General features: G+C 46.8%; 2 protein-coding genes across 4 annotated transcripts; both read left to right on the top strand.

Annotated features, from left to right (window-relative positions):
* The first annotated feature begins 755 nt into the window (after positions 1 to 755).
* Positions 756 to 22,062, top strand: Aurkc (aurora kinase C). 3 transcript variants are annotated; one of them, XM_032894582.1, is made up of 10 exons: positions 756 to 1,069; positions 4,396 to 4,502; positions 7,451 to 7,607; positions 9,356 to 9,451; positions 16,810 to 16,843; positions 17,060 to 17,251; positions 18,180 to 18,318; positions 19,738 to 19,886; positions 21,296 to 21,470; positions 21,767 to 22,062. In XM_032894582.1, exons 5-10 carry the CDS (start codon positions 16,821 to 16,823, stop codon positions 21,935 to 21,937), a joined length of 849 nt encoding a protein of 282 aa, XP_032750473.1. In that variant the 5' UTR covers positions 756 to 1,069; positions 4,396 to 4,502; positions 7,451 to 7,607; positions 9,356 to 9,451; positions 16,810 to 16,820; the 3' UTR covers positions 21,938 to 22,062. The 3 variants fall into 3 exon arrangements, with proteins under 3 accessions (XP_032750473.1, XP_032750472.1, XP_032750474.1); XM_032894581.1 differs by lacking the exons at positions 756 to 1,069; positions 7,451 to 7,607 and having other exon boundaries at positions 4,413 to 4,502; XM_032894583.1 differs by lacking the exons at positions 756 to 1,069; positions 4,396 to 4,502; positions 7,451 to 7,607; positions 9,356 to 9,451; positions 16,810 to 16,843 and having other exon boundaries at positions 17,140 to 17,251; positions 18,180 to 18,259.
* LOC116892717 (zinc finger protein 805-like) lies at positions 10,474 to 14,124 on the top strand. The gene is made up of 4 exons (XM_032894584.1): positions 10,474 to 10,716; positions 12,652 to 13,259; positions 13,357 to 13,488; positions 13,573 to 14,124. Exons 2-4 carry the CDS (start codon positions 12,950 to 12,952, stop codon positions 13,875 to 13,877), a joined length of 747 nt encoding a protein of 248 aa, XP_032750475.1. The 5' UTR covers positions 10,474 to 10,716; positions 12,652 to 12,949; the 3' UTR covers positions 13,878 to 14,124.
* Positions 22,063 to 25,796: the final 3,734 nt, after the last annotated feature.

The following is a 25,796-nucleotide window of genomic DNA, read 5'->3' as shown; positions in this document are numbered from 1 at the left end:
TCCTGAATGCTGGGATTACAAACAACCTCATAAGGTCTCACAATTCCCAAATATATATATATATATCCGGGCTTAGCCCCATTCCTAGTGTTCAGACATAGGCTGAGTTGCCTATATGACACAGTTACTTTTCTACGTTAGAAATGTATCAGACTGACCCCAAGACCCCTAAACCCCCTACCCTTGCAGCCTTCACAGGTCTGAAGTCCATGCATCTGTCCAGACTGTTCTGTGCCACACAAGACCTAGGTCAGTAAGGGTGATGTAACACATATGTTGAAATGAGACTTCCTCCTCATGAAGAATATTAAGCTACATTTTCTGTCGTCAGCTTAGAAGACGATCTTCGTAGAAAGTATCTGAAAGGGACAAATCATGAAATCAGCTGAGTGCTAGGATCCACACCATTGCACTAACCCTAAGATGGGCAAATCCCTCTGCCTCTCAAGTTTTATTTCACTAGATGAAGATTGGAAGTCTTTCCAATTCGTGGCTCCTTCCCCACAAACTCCGTCTTCTAGATGTCCCCACATTAGAGAGAAACTGGGACTTTTTAGCGCCTTTTGCACTGGGTAAACACTCTTTAAGTCTTGTCGGACACAGCGAGAAAACCCATGAAAACCACATTACCCAGACTATGCTGCGAGCAAGCCCAATCAATAATCTACCAGGACGGGTTTCACTTCCTGGTTACTCGCCGCGCACGCCATTGCCTCAGCACTTTGGTTCCCAGGGGACTTGAGTGCAGGGAGCCAAGGGTCATTTTCCAGGCTTGTAGCGGGATTTGAAAAGGACCGGAAGATAAAAATTCTCTCCGGAAGTCCGTGCAAACCTGTGTGGAGTATTCCTCCGGCGGGCCGCGACCTCTAAGCCCTCGTCCTTCAGCCTGCAGCAGCCAAGGGCAGTGGTTTGCCATCTCCACGGAAGATCCCGCGGTCTCGAGTCCAGCCAGTTTCTGTGTCATCTAGCCAAGGCCGGACGGTTGAGCTCAGATCTGCAAGGCACTCCATTCACTTCACCCCGCCTCCAAAAAAGTTCGACTATGGTGGCCGGGAAGGACCACACACAGGTGAGTGGATTGTGAGCTGTGAGCTTTGAAATTCCTGCTTGTCAAAAGGTTTGGGGAGCCGAGACAACGTCCTGGCCTGGATTGAGCTCTACCGTTTTCATTTGTGTGTGTGTGTGTGTGTGTACCAAATTTGTCAGTGGTCCTAGATGCTTCCTAAAGATGCTCAGTTTGAACTACAGTTTCCGGAAAGATGCTGCACCTGACAGCAGGTTGATTAGAATGCCAGTGACTGTGGAGGGATTGGAACGCTGCAGATGAAGAACCTGGTTACTAATTATCTTGGACTATCTTTAGCCCCCCTATAACTAACTATTCCTTGCCCATCACAGTGTCTAACCTAACGTCATTGTGAACTATAGATGAAACATTTTTGGATATGTCAACGTAGCTGACCGTTAGCTTCCACTAACCTGAAAGCTAAAAGAGTATCTTCAGATAGCATCTGAGACCTGTGGCAGAGGTTTCTTAACTGGCCTCTAACCTGCCTGCCCGATGTATTCGTGAGTTGTCGCTAGCAAGAAAGTAGATACGAGTAGTTAGTATAACAAAAGTTATATTTCATTATGCTGAGTATGCTGTCACACAAAGGTCACACTTTAAATTCCTAACTATGGTCTTAAGCCTATCTTCCCAAAGTTGCTTACTTGTACAACAGAAGTCTCTCATTCAAGGGTCATTACATGCATGCTATTTGAAAAGTGTCTTGATGTTTGTCCTTTGTTCTGTATCTTAAAACTTGGAACATGACATTTGGGTTAACCTAAATCTGAGCTCCAGGGTAATGGTCCTGCTTTGAGCTGAGAGTTCACTGATAAGTTGTTACAAGGGTAAATGATGCTTCCTCCAAGGACTCCAGTCATACTAGTAACTACTACTATGCTTGCAAGGATCTACCCAGACTGACCAGGCCTCTGGGCAAAACTGTTGCATTGAGAAAGGTAGGGAAGGCAAAGGCATTCCAGGCAGAAAGAAGTACTGGGAGGAATACAAGGAATATTGGCTATTTAAGGAGGCCCATATGAGTTAATGTAGCATTCTCCAGATACTTTCAGCCTCCAGTTATCTATAGCCAGTGAAGGGACCTGATTCTGAGGCCACAGCTGGCATTATTTATCCTTGGCCATTTGTGTTCCCTGTTTTTTAAGTATTCTAGCATCAGAGACAAGGGCTGTCAGAATCCAGAAGGGAAAAAGGTAAATGTCTCATTGTGCAATTTCTACAAGGCCTGCCTAAGAGGTCTGGGCAACTTTTGAAGCTGGTCAGGACCTTGTCTCAAATAGAGTCTAGTAACTTTGTTGTTGTTCTTGTATTCAGACCAGTTTTTACTCTGTAGCCCAGGCTAGCTTCAAATTCTAACTTCCTTAATTCAAATCCCTAATGCTGGGATTATGGGCATGAGCCAGCCCAATAAACTCAAACACACTTCTTGTGAAGTCAACTATAAACTGTCTAGCTATGTCAGAAAGGTATTTTTTTTTAAGAGGTGATTAAGTGAATTTGGCAATAAAAAAAGGGTGGAAATGCTACTAGTGGAAATCACTAATTTTCTTTTTAAAGATTTATTTATTGTATGTATGAGTACACTATCGCTGTCTTCAGACACACCAGAAGAGGGCATCGGATCCCATTACAGATGGTTGTGAGCCGCCATGTGGTTGCTGGGAAATGAACTCAAGACCTCTGGAAGAGCAACCAGTGCTCTTAACCACTGAGCCATCTTTCCAACCCACTAATGTTTTTAAGAAATAGAAATAAAAATCTTTTTTTGTTGTTGTTGCTGGGGTTTTTGTTTTTAATTTTTGTTTGTTTTAGAGACAGGGTTTCTCCTCTGTGCAATGATTCTAGCTGTCCTGAAACTTGATCTGTAGACCAAGCTGGCCTCACACTCAGAGAGATCTGCCTCCCAAGTGCTGAGACTAAAGGTGTGCGTCACCATGCCCAGCTAAAAAATAATCTTTCTTGAAAGATGTAAGGGCGTGTGCATGGGAGTACGAGTGCCCTCGAAGGCCACAATAGGCTGCCGTGTGCCCGGAGCTGGAGATTGTGATGTGGGTGCTGTGACCCAAACCCAGACCCACTGTCTTAGCCATTCAGCCAGCTCTCCAGCTCTTAGCCATTCAGCCGGCTCTCCAGCTCTTAGCCATTCAGCCAGCTCTCCAGCTCTTAGCCATTCAGCCGGCTCTCCAGCTCTTAGCCATTCGAACTCCTTTCTGGAATGAGCGTGTTACTCTAGACTCCCCTTGCTGTTAGTGGGGTGTCAGGATTACTATCATAACTTCACACCCATGTGCAAATCCTGCCAGCAGTGATAAGAAGTGTGACTCCAGGTGAGTGGGCGGAGCTCTTTAGCCTCAAGCCTACAGCTATGTGAAGACCTGATGATGGTGACCTCAGAGACTGGGGAATTAAGAGAATCTTCACAGTGAGCACTGGAGAATGTCGCTCTTAAAAATCCCTACTGTCAGATAGAACGATCACGTTTGTTTTGTTTGTGCATTCATTTAGAGTGCATGCACGTGCATGGGTCAGGGGACTCAGAGGACTCCTCGGAGGAGTCGCTTCTCACCTTTCGCCATGTGGGTTTCAGGGACCGAATTCTGGTCATCAGGCAAGTGCCTTTACCCACTGAGCCATCTTGGCAGCCCTAGAGAACTATTGTAAAACATGTAGAACTCGTTACCTGTATTGCTGTCACCTTCTGATTTCCAAGAATTCTTACTGTCTGCATCTCAGAGCCACATGCTTTTGTCCTTCTGGTTTTGTTTGGGGTGTTTTTATTCCCTCATTCATTCATTCATTCATTCATTCATTCATTCATTCATTGTATATGTATTATTTTTACTTCATTCATTGATGTGGCATGTGTGCTCATGCATGTATGTTATGCCTGACGGTAAGGGTCAGAGGACAACTGGAAGGAATTAGTTCTCCTTCTGTCATATGGGGGCATTCCAGGTATTGAACTTGGGTGGTGAGGATTAGTGATCTTAGCCATCTTGCCAGCCCACTTGTTCTGTTTCCTTTTTGTTTTAGTATCATAGCTCAGTCTGGCTTTGAAATGATGGCAGTCTTCCAGCCTTCACTGGTGAAGTTCTGTGATTATAGGCATGAGCTCCCGGGCTCTGGTGACACTTGCACAGCAGGCCGCCCACTGTACACCTCTATGTACTCCAAGTGTCATCCCCCTAACCCTGAACCCCAGAATGAAACCTGGATCTGAAGACACACTATGTAATTTGGGCCTCTGTCTCTCTCTTAACCTCTTTCAGTAAGGCTCTTCTCATTGAACCCCCAGGCTAACACTGATGCCCGTTTGACTTTGCAAGGTGTCTCTGACCTCTCACCCAAGAGGAGTAGGGACAGCTGGACCATGTCCAAAAATCTCTGTACCAGGAAGTGATGCTGGAAATCTCTAGGCTTCTGGTCTCTCTGGGTAAGGCTTTCTACTCTACTTTAAAAAGTATTTTAAGAAATATATATATATTTTTAAATTTTGTATACATGTCCACACATGTTGTGTGTGGAGGTCAAAGGTAACTTGCCATAACTTGGTTCTCTTCTTCCACCATATGAGTCCTAGGAATAAAATCAGGTTGTCAGGCTTGGTGGCAAGCAACTTTATAAACTGAGCCACCTCACCATCTCTTCACTCCCCTTTTAAAAAGCAAGCCTCTCATTCTGCAGTTCAGGATGACCTGCATGGTGGTTTGAATATTCTTGGACCAGGGAGTGGCACTAATAAGAGGTGTGGCCTTGTTGGAGGAAGTGTGTCATTTTGAGTGTGGGCTTTGAGACCCTTCTCCTAACTCCCTGGAAGTCAGTCTGCTCTGGGCTTCCTTTGGATGAAGATGTAGAACTCTTACCTTCTCCAGCACCATGCCTGCCTGGATACTGCCATGTTTCCTGCCTTGATGACAATGGACATCAGAATTTGTAAGCCAGCCCCATTTAAATGTTGTCCTTTATAAGAGTTATTTAGTCCATGGTGTCTGTTTATAGCAGTGGAAATCCCACGACCACCTGGAATCAGATTGCCTACTCATAGGTAATCCTTTTGGGGTTGTATGCACATTTTCACACATACACACACACACACACACACACACACACACACACACACACCCCACACAGTGGTTTAAATGAGAAATGTCCCCACAGACCTGGGCATTTGAACAGTTGGTCTTTGGTTGGTGATACTGTTTGGAGAGGTTATGGGGAGGCGCAGTCTTGTAAGAAATAGCACGTCTCTGGGGGTGAGCTCTGAGTGTTACAGCCTCACCCTACTTCCAGTTCCCTCTGCTTCATGCTTGTCATTGGTGAGATGGTTTTTCAGCTTCCTATTTCTACTGCCATGCCTGCCTGCTACCATGGCTTTCCTACAACTGTGAACTTCTATCCCACTTAAACCCAAGTGAACTCTGTCTTCTCTAGGTCGCCTTAGCCATGGTTATTTTATGACAGCAAAAGAAAAGTAACCCCCCCACATAGATAATACAATACATCTTTAAAAACAAATAAATAAGAAGACCCTTCTGGCCTCGTTTCACATGTTCCCTTTCAGCCCAAGATGCACACTGCCACAGTCTCTCTGCAGGTGCCTGCCCTGTTCTCCATCAAGAAGACGCTCGGTTTTTCCCTTTGTTTGAGGAGTGTTCTCAACAGAATGTGGTGTTTCATGCAGCTACCGTTTCCCAGCACAACCCACCTCCTCTCACAAGGTCTTTCCCCACTATTAATATCCGGATCAGTGACGTGGCTCCATGGTAAGGTGCTTGCCACCAAGCCTGATGACCTGCATTTGATTCCCAGGTCCTACATGGTAGGAAAGAACTGAACCCCACAAGTTGTCTTCTAATCTCCATTCATGCATATACCACGGCAACCACGGCAGGCCACCCCTGTAGACACACAGACAATTTTTTTTAACGTATAATTTTTATTTATTTATTTATTTATTTTTTGTTCTTAGTGAAGTATTACAGTGTAATCCCCAAGTGTGCCTTTGGGTGACCTTTGCTCCCTGAAGAAAATTTATCTTCCTGCACCATCCAACAGTCACTCTGCTGTTGGCCCCTCTGGGTGTCTGAGGATTTTTCCATTTTGTGGTACTTGGGAGTCTGGAGTCCAGGTCTGTGGTGCCCAATCCCTGAATGCTCCTTTTTTTCCTTTCAATCGTATTTTAAATTGTTGTGCATGTGCACATGCCTGCTTGTCTATATGTGAATCACACATATGCAGTGCCCATGGAGGCCACAAGAGGGTGCTGGATCTATTGAAACTGCTGGGAACCTAACTGAGTCCTCTACAAAAGCAGTGAGTGTTCTTAAATGCTGACGGATTTTTCTAGCCCCTAGCTTTGCTCTTAAAACTTCTTCTTTTTTTTTTAATCTTTATTAAATTGGGTATTTCTTATTTACATTAGCCCTCTAATCCATGTGTCCCTGCATCATCTGCTTAGATGTGGACATTTCCATTGCTCTTGTCAGTGTAAATAGGTTGTTACAGGAAAGAGGTCCAGACTCTGTGTGTCAGTCATTGGATCCCCAGACCGTTGCTGTGGCTAGGATACTCGTGACTAGCGTCCCACTTGTGCCTACACGCCATACCTTTTGGATTTTCTGGTTAAACAGCAGATGAGAAAGAGATGGCTGGGACTAGAATTCTGCTTTTTAGTTTAGTCATCCTCTCCTCTCTCTCTCTCTCTCTCTCTCTCACACACACACACACACACACACACACACACACACACACACACACATATTTGGGGATGCTGTGAGGAAATTCCAAACTAGAACCCATAATGAGTCTTTGACTTAAAGAAAAAAACACTGTAAAACTTTGGTTAGTTTTATTGTTTTTGTTTTGTTTTTCCTTTTGGGGTGAAGCCTCACTATAGATAGCCCAGGCTAGCCCTCATACTCACAGTGTTCTTCCTGCCTCACCCCTCCATGTGCTTACAGGCATATGTCACCATGCACATCTCAAAACTTGGCATTACATCTCACTAACAACCTCAGAGAAGATGCGTCCTGCTGCATACTGGCGTATCTCCCAGGCTTTTATGAGGGCAGGATTGTTCCTCCGTGTGAAGGTGTTGAGATCGGGGGCCTTCTGAGAGGTGGGGCTTAGGAATGGGTACGCAGCTCCTTACATTTCCCGACTGCTGCCTAGGGAGCGATTGCCCCCACACTGAGCTGTGTCTTCCCATATCAGTTAACATAAGCAAGACAGTCCTCTAGCAAACGTGCCCGTAGGCCAACCCAGTGTACCTCATTGAGATTCTCTTCCCATATAACTGGAGGTAATAAAGCTGATGAAGCCAACCGTCACATTAGTGATTAATATATTCTTCCCTCTGCAGTTCTTCTTATGACACCCCAGCTAGATCCTCTGAGAGTGGGCAGTTATGAAAGAGTATAATTATTCCTGTCTTGCTATGGCCAACCCACCTCACCTATCTGTACCTGCCTGTCCTCCATCATGGGAGCAAACCACTGGAGTTATTGAAGTAGACTGTTAATCTTCAGAAACGAGTTAAGTAAGCCTGTTATCTTACCATATGTTTATTATATTATGCCTTTTGTGGTTTTGTTTTTGTTTTTGAGACAAGGCTTCTCTGTGTAACAGCCTTGACTATCCTAGATCTTGCTTCATAGACCAGGTTGGCCTCAAACTCTCTGAGATCCACCTCCCTTTGCCTAGTGAGTGCTGGGATTAAAGGTGTGTGCCACCACCAACTGGCTTTCTATCTCATTTGTTACCGCAGACTAATACACATTGTTTTGTTTTTTGTTTTCGTTTACTGGATTTTTTTATTTACATTTCAAATGTTATCCCATTTCCCAGTTTCCCCTCTGGAAATCCGTTATCCCATCTCTCACCACTCCCCTGCCCCCGCTTCTATAAAGGTGTTTACCCATCCACCCACCCACTCCTTCCCCCCTACTCCCTCTCACCTCCCTGCCCTGACATTCCCCTACACTGGGGCATTAAGCTTTCACAGGACCAAGGGCCTCTCCTCCCATTGATGCCCAACAAGGCCATTCTCTGCTGCACATGCAGCTGGAGCCATAGTTCCGTTTCTGTATACTCTTGGCATGGTGATTTAGTCCCTGGGAGCTCTGGGGGTACTACTGGGTTGATATTGTCGTTCTTCTTTTGGGGTTGCAAACCCCTTCAGCTCCTTCCGTCCTTTCTCTAACTCTTCCATTGGGAACCCTGTTCTCAGTTTAATACTTGTCTGTGAGCATTTGTCTCTGTATTTGTCCGGCTCTGGCAGAGCCTCTCAGGAGACAGCTATATCAGGCTCCTGTCAGCATGCATTCTTGGCATCTGCAATAGTGTCTGGGTTTGGTGTCTGTTTGTGTACGGGCTGGATCCCCAGGTGGGGCAGGCTCTGGATGGCCTTTCCTTCAGCCTCTGCTTCACACTTTGTCTCCATATTTCCTCCTGTGAGTATTTTTGTTTCCTCTTCTAAGAAGATCTGAAGCATCTTTGGTCTTTCTTCTTGAGCTTCATGTGGTTTGTGAATTGTATCTTGGGTATTCTGGGCTTTTGGGCTAATTTCTACTTATTAGTGAATGCATACCATGTGTGTTTTTCTGTGACTGGTTTACCTCACTCAGGATGATATTATCCAGTTCCATCCATTTGCCTACGAATTTCATAAAGTCATTGTTTTTGATAGCTGAGTAATATTCCATTATGTAGATGTACCACATTTTTTGAATCCATTCCTCTGTTGAAGGGCATCTGGGTTCTTTCCAGCTTCTGGCTATTATAAATAAGGCTGCTATGAATATAGCAAAGCATGTGTCCTTGTTATATGTTAAAGCATCTTTTGGGTATATGCCCAAGAGAGGTATAGCTGGGTCCTCAGGTAGCACTATGTCCAATTTTCTGAGGAACCTCCAGACTGATTTCCAGAATGGTTGAACCAGTCTGCAATCCCACCAACAATGGAGGAGTGTTCCTCTTCACCACATCCTCCCCAGTATCTGCTGTCACCTGAGTTTTTGATCTTAGCCATTCTGACTGGTGTGAGGTAGAATCTCAGGGTTGTTTTGATTTGCATTTTTCTGATGAGTAAGGAAGTTGTTCAGCCAAGTGTTAGTTTCCAATGGAGTGTTTAGTATGGCACAGAAAACTTGGTTTCTGAACTATGTTTCACATTTTTTGTTGGTTGGAGCAATTTCATTCCAAGGTGCAGACCAGATCCTGTGAGACTGAGGGTCTTAATCTTGTTTTGCCAAAATCCCCAAGTATGCTTTTTCTTTCTCCCTGAAGGGTATCCTGTCCCCAACCTGGAGCTGTTGTGCCAGCGGGAGCAAGTGCAAGAACCATGGACAGAGGTCAAGTCCCCCTCCGAAAGCACCAGCTTAGGTAAGGCTCCAGGTCTGGACCAAGTCACCTGATGATGAGTGGTGATGTGAACCTCAGATCTTTGAAAGAGAAGCAAGGATTCTCAACTACTGAGTCATCTCTACAGTCTCTCGGGATACTTCTTAGTGGATAGCTTCTTGATTAGTAGCTGTGGAACCCTGTGATCTGTGGCTCTCCTGATTCTCTGTGCTCCAACCTGTTTGTCACTGCTCCTGAAGGAGTTAGGTCCATAACTACTGTCTCAGGAGCCCCTGTCCCTGCATGGGCTTGCCACCTGGCTTCCTTGCCACCAGTGCTGTGGCTCTAGTGATGCGCTGAACGACCAGGTGTGGTTTTAAGTGTGTTCCTTACTTTTCTATTCCCGTGATAAAACACCATGACCGAGGCAACTTCTAGAATGCAGGGTTTGGCTTGTGGTTCACAAGGGGTTAAGAGTCCATCGTGGTGGGGAAGTGAGATGACAAGCAGCAGGATTGGCAGCTGGAGAAGCCCACGTCTTGAGCCATAGTCAGGTTCAAGCAGAGAGCACATTGGGAATGGCGCAAGGCTTTTAATCCTCAAGGCCTGTCCCCAGTGATGTGCTTCCTCCTGCACTGTCACACCTCCTAAGGCTCCCTAAACAGTACCACCAGCTGGAGATGCATTGAAAGGCCTGTGGGGGACGCTGCCATTCACAGCACCTCAATAAGTGTGACTCAGCACTAACTGCCAGGTCAAGCTCCAGGCTCAATGACTCAGCATATAACTGTGTCAACTATTCCAGTGTCTGCACGGACAGCTGAGAGCTCTGTGTCACACTGCTGTTCAGGGACTCTCATGCCTTCTGACATCTGCCTATTGCTGCAAGGCTGTCCTGCCCTCTTCAGGCTGTCCAAAGACAGCGAGGAAGAGAGAGCACACCCACATCCAGGAACACCAGTTCTAGTTAAAGAACTAGACATTCAGCCTTCCCGGGGTCAACAGGGCTGGGATATGTTACAGAGCTACGTGACTGAAAAGAGCAAGTCTTTTTTCAACATCTGTCAGTGGCCTGCACCCAGTCTGTGCCAGGAAACTGATGGCAGTCATTAACTGTTGGCTTCCACTGGAGGACACATAATCACCTGATGCGTTGATGTGCTAGCATCCGTGTCTGAGCCCGAGGACGATGCATCTAACGCTCAGTTGCTCTTTGCTCACTAAGTCCCTCGAGAGTTGTGCTGCACCTGTGCAGCCCATGCGGAAGTGAGGTGTGTGTGGCCTTTGTCCCACATTTGTCATACCTAGTAAGTATTCTTCTCATTTCCTTCCAGACATTGCAGGAAAAGGTAGCCTTTCTCATTCTCCCAATTTCCATCCACAATTCTCTTCTACCTGCTACCCTCTCCAACCTTCTTGTTCACAAGAGTCCTTCAGACACTAAAAGGAAACCTGTGTCTTCATGAATAAACTGCTGTGTAAGATCTCAGTGTCACCGTAATCTGCCTTGGGGCTGTTAAAACCAGACAGGCACCATCCACATGTTGGTTGGCGTTTAGGCTTAATGTTTAAACAAAATTATTAATTTATTTTTAGGGGTAGGTGGCACATGTACAAAGCACAGAGAACTGTGAAGTTGGTTTTCTCTTTCCTACCAAAGATAATATTATCATCTGCATTGAACAGCCAGCAGTACCTTTACTCCGAATCCTGTCCAAGCCAAACCTTTCATCCTCCACCCTGAAACAGGGTTTCTGTGTTATGTAGCTCTACCTGCCCTGGAACTCACTCTGTAGACTAGGCTGGCTTCAAAACTCCCACAGATCTAGAGATCCACCTGTCTCTTCCTCCCAAGTGCTGAGATTAAAGGCGTCTACCACCATTCCTTCTAACCATATAATTTTTTTTTGTGATGTCTTGCTGTTCCCTTAATCATCTCCTCTATGTAATTTACTTGTGAGCCAGAAATCAATTACCTATTTGAGAAGATAATATATCCTTCCCAGTTTTAATGCTAGGAACTCATAATGAGTTTTGAAAGGAATGCTGGACACCTCTGGTACTTGAAGTTTATTCCCTATGATGTTGAACAACAGTTGAGGCTCCCTGACCCCCCCCATCCCAACTTTGGTTTCAAGCTTCCAAAATGCTCAAGAAGAATGAAGGAAGGGAAGGGGAGAGGCAGGGAGGCGAGGCAGGGAGGCGAGGCAGGGAGGCATCTGGAAAAAAGCAGCCTGACAGTCCAGCTCTTTGCAACCTCATAGCACATCCTCCAGATACATGGCAGAAGTGGGGGGGGGGAGGCAAAAAGAAAAGGGGAGAAGGAAGAAAAGTAACTTAAATAAATACTGTGCCTGCTTTTTTTCTTTTAAAATATTTTAAAGATGTATTTATTTTATATGAGTACACTGTTGCTGTCTTCAGACACACCAGAAGAGGGCATCAGATCCCATTACAGATGGCTGTGAGCCACCATGTGGGTGCTGGGAATTGAACTCAGGACCTCTGGAAGAGCAGTCAGTGCCCTTAACCACTGAGCCATCTCTCCAGCCCCTAAAAATTTTTTAATTTACATTTTAAATGTTATTCCCTTTCCCAGTTTCCCCTCCAGAAATCCTCTATCCCATCCCCTGCTGCTTCTGTGCGGGTGCTCCCTCACCCACCCACCCACTACCTCCCACCTCCCTGCCCTGACCTTCCCCTACACTGGGGCCATGAACCTTGACAGGACCAAGGACCTCTCTCTCCCATCGATGCCCGACAAGACCATCCTCTGCTGTATATGTCGCTGGAGCCATAGATCCATCCCTTTGGACTCCTGGGATGGTGGTCTAGTCCCTGGGAGCTCTGAGGGGGTGGGTCTGATTGGTTGATGTTGTGTCCTTACGGGATGTCACTTTCTGTCACAGCAGATATTCTATGTCCTCCATGGGGGTGGTGTTAGGTGCATCACCTAGGGGAATTTTACTCTAAGGTGTCTGTCTCACCCTCCTCAGCCACAGTCCGCCTGAAATTGTTAAAACAACTCATTGAAATCCAGCTCTGGCCCAGTCTCTTGCTCAGCATTTCCTTTTCACAGGACTCGGGCTCCAGCAACCAGGGGGAAATGGCTAACCTAGGCTTTGGGAATAGTATGGAGGCACTAGTTTAGCTTCTTGAGTATGTTTTCAGTAGCATAATAGTTTTGTTTTTCTATGTCGTCCTCACTAACAGCCCTATGTTATGTGTTGAATTTATTTTAGGTGGCAGTGGAAAAACGAAGGCCATAGGACCCAACACTTATAAATCAAAACTCTCTGAGGGAACCTCATTCTGGGGAGAGTTCACACCAAGAACCCCAGGAGTCTTGCAGTGGGTGCAAAATAAAGGCCATGACAGTCCCTCAGAAGTTCAGAAAAGACTCTTCCAACAAGAGGCAGAGGCCGGACGGGAGAAGCTCCCTGGGAAAACAAGTCCTATACAAGATGGTGTAGAGATTGCTGAGGAAGTGTATCCAACACCTGTAGAGGAGGAAGGGGAAACCATCTTCAAATGCACTGAATGTGTAAAGTAGTTAATAAGAAACATCTCCTGGCTGGCCATGAAAAGATCCACTCTGGAGTGAAGCCCTATGTGTGTACAGAGTGTGGGGAGACCTCCATAAAGAGCACTCATCTCCTCCAGCACCAGATGATCCACACAGGAGAGAGGCCCTTCGAGGGCCTGGAATGTGGGAAGGCCTTCAACTGCAAGTCGTACCTCACCCAGCACCAGCGGATCCACAGCGGCGAGAGGCCTTACCAGTGCAGCCAATGTGGGAAATCCTTCACCCACCGCTCCAATTTTGTCCTGCATAGCAGGAGACATACTGGTGAGAAATCTTTTGAGAAACCCATGCAAGTGCTTTGAGTGCAGACAGGTCTTTAAACACAGGTCATTCCTCCTGTGGCACCAACAGACTTACACAGGAAAGGAGCCCTATGAGTGCAGTGAGTGTGGGGAGGTCCTCCTTGAGAGTGCAGCCCTGATCCACCACTATGTGATGCACACTGAGGAGAAGCCCTTTGTGTGCAGTGAATGTGGCAAAGCCTTCACCCACTGTTCTACGTTCATCTTGCACAAAAGGGCCCACACGGAAAGAAACCTTTGAGTGCAAAGAGTGCGGAAAGCCTTCAGCAACAGAGCTGACCTCATCCGCCACTTCAGCATCTACACTGGGGAGAAACCCTATGAGTGTGTGGAATGTGGGAAGGCCTTCGGCCGCAGCTCATCCCTCAGTCACCATCAAAGGATGCACAGTGACAGCACCCCTCTCAGTGTGGCAGAGGAGGAAAGACCATTCTCAACCACACATACCTCAGTTACCCTCCGAGAACTCCTGGGGAAAGATTGCTTGAATGTAACCAGTGAGGGAAATCTTTTGTCACAAGAAACATCTTTCTCAGGATCTGATCATCTATACCAAAGAGAAGCCCCACAAGTGTCTTGACTATAAAACAAGCAAAAACCCTCCAGTCACAGAATACTCTGTCATCTAAAGAGCATCAGCAGACCCAGTCTTATTTCCCCTCTGGAAATTCACCCAGGAAAGAGCTCCAGGGCTGGGGAGGTGGGATCGTGTTTTGCATTCACATGGGAAAAGCTTCAGCTTTTCATCTCCCTCCTAGTTTACATCGCTGTGTTATCTCAGGGGCCATTTACCGAGGAGCAGATGCAGACGGAAATAAAAGCACTGGTCTCTCAGTAAGGTGGGTGTTTTAGCAGCTGTCAAGGCTTTGGCCCTTTCCTGCACCTTGTGTATTCAGTGTTAGCTGAGAGCAAGCCTGTAAACCTGTATGCACATATTTGTGTCCTAAGATATCCTTCGTGAGACTGGCAGCTTTATGATAAATGGGGGCACTTCAGCCATGGAGACACTTCATATGTAAGACAGTAAGGATCCATGTGTTTCCTAAGCTTGTCTGTACTCTCGCAAATTCCAGCAGCCTCTTACTGTTTTCCTTTACCAAGATGTACCTCTCCCTCTCCCCTCTTTCTCTCTCTCCCCCCCCTCCCCTCCCCTCCCCTCCCCCCTCAGCTCTCTGTGTCTCTCTCTCTCCTCCCCCCTCAGCCTGTCTCTCTCTTCCTCTCTCTCCTCTCCCCACTCTCTCCTCCCCACCTCAGCTCTCCTCCCCCCTCTCTCTCTCAGCTCTCTTAACTGCTGAGCCATTTCTCCACCCCTTTAATCACGTAAATATACAACTTTCTCCATAATACACAGCTGAAATTTTTGCCCGTCTTTGTGGAGTGAAAATCATAAAGCCTGTGTTTTCAGCTGATTCAGATATTTCTCCTCGAAGAGCTGAATTCAGTTACCAGCACCCATGTCGAGCAGTTGACAGTTGCCTGCAATTCCAGCTTCAGGGGATCCTGTACCCTCTTCTGACCACAAACTGCCAGAGGCATTTTTCTGTATGCACACACAGAGATACAATTTTAAAATAAAAAAAAAATAATTATGATTAAAATTAAGCCAAATAAAGCAGAGAATAATGGCTCTGCCAGGTGTAGCTATGTGGCTCTGCAACAAATATTTTTCCGTTTTCCCTCCTTTCTGAACAAGACAGTTTGTCTATGTAACCATGTAGCTGATAGAGCAGTGTTAAGAGCAGCGGTTGCTCTCGCAGAGTACTGGGTCTGGTTGCCAGCATCTACATAGTGACTAACAGCCATGCATAACTCCACTTGCAACTGACCTCTGAGCTCTAGGTGTGCAGGGAGTGCACATACAACCATGCGGGCAAAACATCCACACACTTGTAAGTGTGGGCATGGTGGTACAAGCCTTTACCAACACTCAGGAAACAGAAACGGGTGCATCTGTGAGTTCAGCTGCAGCGACGTAGTGAGAGCCTGTCTCCAGAGAAAAGAGGAAAGAAAAAAGGCATCAAGTGTAGCAGGGTATGCCTACAAGAGGCTGAGGCAGGAGGATTGTGTAATGTAAAAGTGTAAGCTATTGTCTTAATTGTGTCCACTCCCATATAATGACATGGAGATTATATTTATTAATAAGCTCCAAGAAATTATAGCTGGACAGATAGATACTCATGTTCTGAGCCAACTATGATGCCTGGCCTATTTCCCAGCTACCTGCCCGTTACCAGCCATCTCAGTCTTGCCCTGGCTGCTCCTGCTCCATCTATCACCTCAAGAAGGCTCCCTTAGCCGCTTAGTCCCTGGAAAGGGTAGACGCCTTTCTTGATCTCTGCCTTTACCTTTGACCCCCTCACCGGGATGGAAAGTCTCACTTTATCTTTCCTGCCCAGCTATTGGCTGTTTAGATTTTTATTAAGTGACCAGAGCATATTTAGTGGTTGTTACAACAGGGTCCTCGAGGTTGATCGAAGGTGCCTTGTACCTGCACAAACACCTAGCGCCTTTTCTGCTGATCTCAGCAAATAGTACTTACCTTGCTGGAGGTTTTAGGCTTCCAGTGTCCTCCTTCTGGTCCTGCCTGCACCATCCTATAGGGTGAGCGGCCTGGGAGAAGCTCTTGCTTCTCAGGCACGCCTATTGGGCACGCCCGACTTCAGAAAGATAGCCTACGGTTTTCAGTTGGGATCTACTAGTCTCTGCCAAAGCGGACTCTGCAAACCGCTCGAGTGCTGCTGTGCTAGTGGATTACCGGTGCGTGGGGTCTCGGGTGTCCTAGGGTGGGTGAGACATTCTGAGCGGTTGGGGAGGCCGCAGTCAGAGCGTTACCCGTCTACCCTTTCTAGGGACTAAGCGACTAGTAGGATTTTAGCTTGCCCTCACCTCTTTAGAGGTCAGGGAATAGAGTCACCGCCGTCCGGCTGGATTCAGACACAAGTAAGAGGTTATGGACCCAGGACCGACCCCAATGTGGTGGTGGCCCATATGTGATATCCCTGCAAGCAGGAGGATGAGGCAACAGGATGGGGACAGTTAGAGGCTACAGGAACACAGCCGGGCGCTGGGGGAGGGGGAAGCATGGGAAGTGAAGGCTTCAGCCTTCTCTTTCTGCGCCCCATCTTCCATTTCTCTCCTTCCCCTCCTTCCTTCCTCCCTTCTTCCCTCCCTCTCTGTCTCTGTTTCTGTCTGCCCCCCCCAGTTCTTTTTTCCTCCTCCCCTTTTCCTTTCCCTTCCATATCCTCCCTACAACTTCCTTTTGACTCCCTTTCCCTCCTCTTTTTTTTTTTTTTTTTTTTTCGGAGCTGGGGACCCAACCCAGCCTTTCCCTCCTCTTATATCCTTACCCCTCTCACGCTCCTCTGATAGGGTGAGTCTCCTGTAGTCTAAGTTGGCCTTAAAGTTGCTATGGAGTGGAGGGTGGCTTTGAACTCCTGCCTCCTGCGTCTACCTCCCACACACTGGGATTGCGATTGAGCTTCACCATCCCCATCTTTCCTCTCTTTCCTTAGCCACTGGCCAGATGGAGCCCAGCACCTCAACCAAGTGAGTGCTTTGCTAAGGTTCCTAGAAGGAGAAAGAAAATGGGACTCTGGTGAAGAGCAAGCCGGGCAAGAGGAGTGTTCTAAAGGATCCAAAATGCTATTTTCCCTGTGGAATACCACTGCTGGGGTTGTGTGCTCAGTGAATGAGGAAGGGGAGTGGTCGGGGACCCCTAACTCTCTAGTCTCTGAGATGAGGTCATCTCTTCCTTCTGTTCAGGAAGCATTTCACCATCAATGACTTTGAAATCGGGCGTCCTCTGGGCAGGGGGAAATTTGGGCGTGTGTACCTGGCTCGGCTCAAGGAGAATCATTTCATCGTGGCCCTGAAGGTTCTCTTCAAGTCTGAGATAGGGAAGGAGGGACTGGAACACCAACTTCGCAGGGAAGTGGAGATCCAGTCGCACTTACAGTAAGCGTGGTCTATGTGGAACTCAGCTGGCATATTCCAGCCCCTTTCTCCCTCTTGCTGCCCTGACCTCTGGACTCAGTCTCCTCCACAACTCCCAAATAAGCATTTTGTTTTCACCTTGAAGCTTTTCTCTGTGGCTCATTCCAGTTAGACCATAGAACAGTTTTCTCCTGGTGTTGGACACAACCAGTTTCAAGTGGGTACACATGTGCCGGTCAGAGGTCAACCTCCAGTGTTGCTCCTCAGGTGATATACGTTATTTTATTAATCATCCCTTTGCCCTGAGCACCTGGAAGGCAGAGGCATGTAGCTCAGTGGGTTTAAGGCCCGTCTGATGGTATCTAGAGAGTTCCAGGGTTACACAGTGAAACCCTGCTTCAAAAGTAATCTATTTTATTTTTATTTTTTTACCTACTTATTTGGTTTTTTGTTTGTTTATTTTAGTTTTGGTTATTTGGAGACAGGGTTTCTCTGTATAGCCCTGGCTGTCCTGGAATTTGCTTTGCAGATCTGGTAGGCTGCTCTTTTTTTTTTTTTTTTTTTTTTTTTTCTATTTTTTCGAGCTGGGGACCTAACCCAGGACCTTGCGCTTGCTAGGCAAGCGCTCTACCACTGAGCTAAATCCCCAACCCCTGGTAGGCTGCTCTTGAAATCTCTTCCAGATTTGCCTGCATCTGCCTTTGGAGTGCTGAGATTAAAGTCCTGCACTGCTCAGCATTTTTTTTTATTGTTATTTTAAGTTATAGGCCATGGTAGCACATGGGCTACATGTGAGTCACAGCACACACGTAGAGGACAACTTGCAGGAATTAGCTCTCTTCCACATACAGATTCTGGGAGTGGAACTCAGGTTGGCACACTTGGCAATAAATGTCTCTGCTTGCTGTGCTATCTTGCCTGCCTTGACCCTTCCTTCTTTATCCTTCAGACACCCGAATATCCTTCGCTTGTACAACTACTTCTACGATGACAGTCGGGTGTACTTAATTCTGGAATATGCTCCAAGAGGTGAGCTCTATAAGGAGCTTCAGAGAAACCAGAAATTGAACCAGCAGCGTACAGCCACGGTGAGGGGAGTTCTGGGACCAAGGATTCAGCATGCAATGATGACAGTTACTGGTTATAGCTGCCAATATCCCCTTCCCAACTTTTATTTACTGTTTTGTGTAATAGTGTGTGGTGTGGGACTGGGGAGCATACAGGCCGTAGTGTGCACACATAGAAATCGGGAGACAATTTGGGGGGAGTCTGTTTTTCCTTTTCCCCTTTATGTGGCTTACAGGAATGAAACCAGGTCACCAGGCTTGCACAGCAAGCTCTCTTACCCACTGAGACATCTTGCTGACCTTCATATCTCTCTCTCTCTCTTTCTCTCTCTCTCTCTCTCTCTCTCTCTCTCTCTCTCTCTCTCTTTCTCTCTCTCTCTCTCTCTCTCTCGTTTTGAGTTGGGGGAAAATCTTGCTAGATATCCCAGGCTAGCCCAGACTTCCCTAGCATCTCCAAGATGACCTGAAATGTGTGAGATCCTCCCTGAGTCTCTCTCATAAGTGCTAGGATGGTAGACATTGCCACCATGCCTGGCTCAGGGTGTGGATAAATAGCTCAGAATTACTTGGAACTCATGTATGGCCCAGGTTGGCCTTGAAATTGCCGTCTTCTAAGTCCTAGGATGACAGACCTGCCACCACCCAGCTTTGGATTCTTCGTTTCCATGAGGGTTTGGTTTCATTTTTTTGTTTTTTTAGGTATGCTTAGATGTAACTTGTTGATCTAGTTTGTCTAGTTTTTGTCTAGTGTGTTTATGGCTTTATAGCCTTGGGTTGATCCCCAGTGTAGCACCAGAATATTAGTATTAGTATTGATAGATTAGGGTTTTTTTTTTTTTTTTTTTGTTTTTTTTGAGACACTGTCTCACTTCTTGTCTGACCTGGAACAATATATGTAGACCAGGCTGGCCTCATATTCAGAGATCTTCTTGCCTCTTGTCTATTCCAAATTGTAACCATGGTGCTATTCAAAGATTTGGGGAGCCAGGAGTACATGGAAGTGCATGCATTTAATCCTGCACTGGTGGAGGCAGAGGTAGGCAGATCATCATGAGTTCAAGGCTGACCTGGGCTAGACAGTGAGACCCTGTTTTAAAAAGAACAAAGACTCAGGTAGCGGTTACTCAGGCCCTTACTCCCAGCACTCAGGAGGGTCTCTATAAGTGCAAAGCCTGCCTGGAGTATAGCGTGAGTTCCAGGATATCAGAGCTACACAGAGAAACCCTACCTCCAAACAAGAAAAACGAGGTGGGTGGACAATAAGGCGCCACACTAAAGACTGTCCTCTATGCTCCACATATGCACGTGTATACACACAAAGAGATAATAAAATACAGTACAAAATGAGATTCCATGGCATCATAAAATCCATAATGCTTGTTCTACCTCACAGGGAAGATGTGGAGATCTTCCCCCACCAGATTGCTTTTGTTCACACAGATAATAGAGGAGTTGTCAGATGCTCTGATCTACTGCCATAGGAACAAGGTGATTCATAGGGACCTCAAGCCAGAGAATCTCCTGCTGGGCCTCAAGGGCGAGGTGAAGATCGCAGACTTCGGGTGGTCTGTGCATACTCCCTCTCTCAGGTAGGTTGGGTGGGACCCTCACACTAGTGAGGCATTTCCCAAGTGAATTCATCTCACATGTAAGACCTTAACAAACACCTTTTCCAAACACACATTTTTAAAATGCACTTGCAGATTGGAAGAATTGGGTGGGCGGGGTGATGAGCTCAGTTGATAAGAGCGGTTCCTTTGTGAGCAGGAAAGCCTGACTTTAGATGGAAAGAACCTGCAAAAACCTGGCCACAGCTATAGATCCCTTTAGCCTCTGCCTTGAGGGGTGGAGACAGGCAGATCCTAGAAGCTGGCCAGCCAGAGTGGCAGAAATGACTGGGTTAGGTTCAGTGGGACCTTGCCTTAAAGGAATAAAGTGGAGAGCAATGAAGACACTGAGTGTCTTCCTCTGTCTTTGTTAATGTGTGTCTGTAGACACACACACATGCACACGCACACGCACACGCACAATGCAAACAGAGCTTTGCTTTGCCTTCCCAGTCCTGATCAGTGTTTGCCTTTGCCAGTGAGATTCCACGTAAAATTAGCAAGCATCCCAGGAACAGATTTCTCCATGTTGGTGAGTTACATTTGCTTGGTTCCTTTTGAGACACACACCATCGTTGTGTACGTATTAAATCTTCCTCACTCGCTGACTCCGCAGACCGGCTGGCTCCACACTTCCAGCAATTCTGTGACGAAGTGCTACACCTGGCAGAGTAATTTTGAAACACGGGGTTAGCGTATCTTCCCTTACAGTATTTACTTCCTCTAAGTTAGTTTAGCTTTTTAATTTTTATCTTATGTGTACGAGTGCTTTGCCTGCATATAGGAGTTGTATACCATTTTTCATGCCTCGTGCTCTTGGAAGCCAGAAGAGGGCATCAGAACCTCCACAACATGGATGCTGTGAGATCCATCCAGGGTCCTTTAGGAGAGCAGCTGTTGTGTTTTATAAAAAGTTAAGGAGAGAAGAAATATGTTCGGTGAATGTACAGTCAGGTGTAGGGGAATGGGGTTCCTCTGCGGGCCCAAGCTGAGGCATCCCTTTCCCTTGAAGGACCAGCCACACGACCAGCTTCTTCATAGTTGGCTAGCTGGTCTAAAGGCTTTCTGTGAGTCTCCTCTGCCTCCCACCTCACTACAGGAGTTCTAGGACCATAGACATGCAGCCGGCTTTATGCGGGTTCTGGGAATAGAACTCAGGTCCTCAGGAATTCCCCCTGCAGGTGCTTTAACCCTGACTCACATTCTGTAGCTCCTCTGAATCCTGACCTGTATTACAGTTGATGTTTGTGAACAGTCCTCCCTGCCCCGTGCGTGCACAGGAGGGCACTCTTCAGGATGTCCCTGAGTCCCCCATGTCCTTGGAAGCTGGAAGAATTTCCCCCCTCCTCAGCCTATGCACAGCGTTCCCTCCCCTCTGTGTCCTGCTCTAGGAGAAAGACAATGTGTGGGACTCTGGACTACTTACCCCCCGAAATGATAGAGGGGAAATCCTACAACGAGACGGTGGATCTGTGGTGCATTGGGGTGCTCTGCTATGAGCTGCTGGTGGGAAAGCCGCCCTTCGAGAGCAGCACCTCCAGTGAGACATGCAGACGCATCTGCCAGGTACAATCACACACATTCACACACACACACATTCACACACACACACACACACATGCACACACACACATACACATGCACACACATACACAGACACACACACACACACACACACACACACACAGGACCAGGAAGCCAGGCAGTGATGGCTCCTGGGTGGGCCTTTGGGGACTGGAGTGTATAGAAAAGATTATCTGCTAATAGCCAAAAGGGTACCTACCTTGAAGTGACTTAGAGAACAGGGCAATGATTAACCAAAGAGAATAACTAGATTCTATTCTTCTTCCCCGGCTCATTAGGTGGATTTTAGGTTCCCTTCATCAATGCCTGCAGGGGCCCAGGACTTGATCTCCAAGCTTCTTAGGCACCATCCCTCAGCGCGGCTGAGCCTGGCCCAGGTCCTGAAGCACCCCTGGGTCAGGAAACACTCTCAAAGGATGCTACCTCCCTGTGCTCAGATGGCTTCCTGAGCCCTGTCTGTCTCTTCTATGTGTTTCTTCAAGGAGCTCTCCAGGCTCTGTTTGTTACTGCATGTGGTTTGCTTTTTTTCTCTTTTATCACGTGATGATAATTAAAACTGATTAATTTAGCATCACGCTTCTTGCTTGAGTGAGTTGGTGTGTGGATTGGGTTGAACCTTGGTCGGAGGTGAGTGACGGGTGGATGCCAGGGGTCCTCATCAGGTGGCTCCCTCTGTTGCTCTCCATCTCCGTTTCTGAGAGGATAGGTCTCTGGACTGAACACGAGACTCCCCAAGGTGGCTTGATCGGCTGGTAAAGGGAACAAACACAGTGATCCTCCTGTGTCCAGCCCCCAGTGCTAAGATGCACTTCAGGGTACCCAGCTTGTCCCAGGGTGCCGGGGAGCAAACTCAGTCCCCATGCTTGTGCACATGGACAGAACATGCCCTCACACATATAAAATAACCAATAAATGAAAGGAAGTTGGTGGATAAGGAGAGATGATCTATGTGTAGAGCTCAGGGGTCCTCTGTAGAGCTCTCAGTTTATTATCTTTACATTTGCCCTGATTTTTGGCAGAGGTCTCACACGCACACACTCATTCCAGTCTACATTTTACATAGAAAGAATGTCGGTCTGACCCAGTCTCAAATCCTATGCTGTATAGGTTGTTACTTGAGAATTCAGGAAGCCCCGGTAGGATAAGTTCAGTTCAAAGCCAACCTGGCCAATTTAGCAAGTTTGTCTCAAATTAAAACAATTTCAAATAATGATAGGTATGTCTAAACCATGGCACTAGGTCTGTGACCTTATTTTAGACAAAGACTAAGAAAACCAAGACACTGCGGGAAAACCAAGACACTGCGGAGGGAGTGATGGGTTTGTAAGCAGAGAAAGAACTACGTTACCCAGAAGGTATAGCACGAGAGTCTTGTGGCTTGCCTGGCAAATGAAATGCCGGTGCTGGCGGCCATACTGTCTCCATGCGGTGATGTCATCCTCGTGCTACATACAGTTCAGTCCACGCCCACTGTGGGAATCTCAGCTATGCCCCTGTGTTGCCTGGAGAGAGGAGTGGGGCACGGTGAACCGAGCTGGGCTCCATGACCTGGGCATAACAGTCAGCAGCCAAAGTCTCCTGCCCTGGGCAAGGAGACAGGGGCAGGGTCACAGAATGGCATCAGCGCTGGTGAGCTCCGGGTAGGTGGGTTTTCAGAGATTTTTTGATGCTTTCTAGATTGGAGAACTTGTCAATCAAGAGAGCCTCAGGTTGGTTTTTTTAAGTGGGTATGATTAGGAAAAGTGGATCCACACAGCCACCCAGTTTATCCTTAATCTTATTGCTAAGTTTCAAAGCCGGGACACAAAAGCTGAAGTGCCTTCTTAACATAACAAAGCAGACCTGGCCACTTGGGTCTCTGTGCTACACACACCCCTACCTGTGTTTGGGGGGTATACCCCGTCCCCCTACCTTAAACACCCCGGGCCCTGTAGCTGGGTTGCCCTTCCTGCAGCTGCGCTTCCCGTTATAATCTAACCAGTTTGGAAATCCCTGCTCTTTTGGGCCACTTGGCTGCTGTACCTTGTGTCCCTCTCCTTCCCCTCTCTCTTCCCCTCTTCCTCATCTTACATGGCCCAGGGTCATGTCCTCTCTGGACTCTCCCAGGTGTTTCTGTCTCTGGCTACGCTCTCCCACATATCTAAGATAAACTTCCTCCATACCTCTGAGCAGTCACATCCTTCCCCTTATTTCTTGTTTTCCTTCACTTAGTACCTGAGAGGGTCGTTTATGCACATGAACAGTGGAAACCATACCTAAGAAAGTAGGACCTTGGGCCCTAATACGTACCGACCTGCCTCCTTTTCTGTAACAAACACTTTGGAACTCCCTCTGTTCTAAGTCCATCTTCAGGAACCCAGATGACTATTTCTAGTAATAACCTAGAAACCCAAAGATAACTTCTGTGACAGTGGGCAACAATCGTCTAGGATTTGGGTTAATAACTGGTTTCTGTTTGTTGCTATTTCTGCTTCTAACAAAAGACACACATAGTCCTCAGTTTCCAGCATTGCAACTCAGCTAATTAGGCCTCCTACAGCTTCCTCATGCCAGGAATGGCGACCTCTGGTAGGTATTTAAGAGATTGAAGAGTGAAAGGAAGCGCCAGTTCCTATCAGACACCATCTGTTAAGCATCATATTCTTCCTGGCTGACTACTCACTATCTTGTTTCCCTGTCTGGCTCACTGCTCCAACTTGACCCAACGCTTCCTTTGCTTCTCCAGCATTTACCTCTGAGGTTCACTCTGCCTCAGACAGTCCTCAGATCTCTGCAAGACCATTCTGTCTAACGTTTCTGCTCAGATGTCACTTTAATTAATTAATTAATTAATTAATTAATGTTTGGGGCTAGAGAGGTGGCTCAGCGGTCAGGAGTACTGGGTGCTCTTTTAGAGGACCCACGTTTTGATTCCCAACAGCCATAGGGCAGCTGACAACTGGCACTCCAGTTTCAAGGGATCTGAACCCCTTGAACCCCAACAGAACCTCTCTCACAGCCCACGGTTTGTCTTTGCTGGTTGTTGCCTTCTAAGAGCTCCTGCATTGGCGGTGTCTGCCCTTCACACTGATACTATGCCCTGCCTTAGCTTTATTTCCTACGGCTGTGATAAGATTCCCCAACAGAAGTGTTGAGGGAAGAAAGGGTTTGCTTGACTCACATATCCAGATCTGTTCTAGCAGGGAAGTCACCGTGGCGGGAGCCCGAGAGAACTGGCTACAGCATGTTTGTGGTCAGACAAAATGAGAGCAACCATTGCATGCAGGCAAAACAGCCATATACATAAAATAATAAACCCATCTTTTTAAATATTATAGAGCTTTAAAAAATAATAACAACTAGAGTGATAACTCTAAGACCCACATGTATGTAGAAGGAGAGAACAAAACATTAATGAACAGACTGTCCTTTCCAGGGGATAAAGGTCTCAGCAGCATAGTTCTGGCATAGCCTTAGTTACAGTGGATTATAGAAAATCAATACTGAGTAAGTCCGGTGGCTCAGACCTATCTATTTATATTTACTAGGTTACACAGTAAGACCCTAGTAAAGCAAGGAAGAGAGGGGGAACAGAGGAAAGGAAAGTGTGTGTGCATTGGGGTGGGGAGGGGGATGATAGGGGAGTACAGGAAAGGCTTACCTCAGAAGTGAGCGAAATAGGTTTAATTTCATGTAGCCCAGGCCGTCCTTGAACTCATAACTGAGGGTGACCTTGAGTTCCTTATTATCTTGCTCCCATCCCCCAAGTGCTAGGATTATAGCATATGTTTGTGTGTGAGTGTGCACGCTGGCTCAGAGGACAGATTGCAGGAGTCACTTCTCCTTACCACATGGATCCTGGGGGTCAGGTGCAGGTTTGGAAGCAAGTGTCTACCTGCACTGCTTATTTTTATTTGAGAGGTATATTACTGTTTGTTTTGAAATAGACTATTGTCGCGCCCACCTCATCCAGCAAGGAAGACGCAACACCGTTGGATCCTTGTCAACAGCCTTTATTGCAGGACACCTTCATTGCTGATACGGGGGACCCAAGCAGCAAGAGCATTCGCCTTATATAGACAGCAGGCTGAGGCTATGCTAATTGTCCTTCAGGGATTGGCGGAGCATGAATTAATTCATTAGCATATTACCGGCCAACTGATGCTAGGTGCAAAGCCTGCCCATGCGCAGTACTGTTGTTTACCACAGGAGGGCGCACTACAGACTATGTTGACTAGAATGGCCTTTAACTCAGAGATCCACTTATTTCTGCTCCTGAGTTCTGGAATTAAAGGAATGTTCCACTATACCAAGTGTGGTTTCTTTGTG

The sequence above is a fragment of the Rattus rattus genome, chromosome 2 (assembly GCF_011064425.1).
Source record: "Rattus rattus isolate New Zealand chromosome 2, Rrattus_CSIRO_v1, whole genome shotgun sequence".
In the NCBI taxonomy this organism is placed as follows: domain Eukaryota; kingdom Metazoa; phylum Chordata; class Mammalia; order Rodentia; family Muridae; genus Rattus; species Rattus rattus.
Note: the sequence above shows the minus strand (reverse complement) of the source record. Positions and strands in the feature narration are given on the sequence as shown.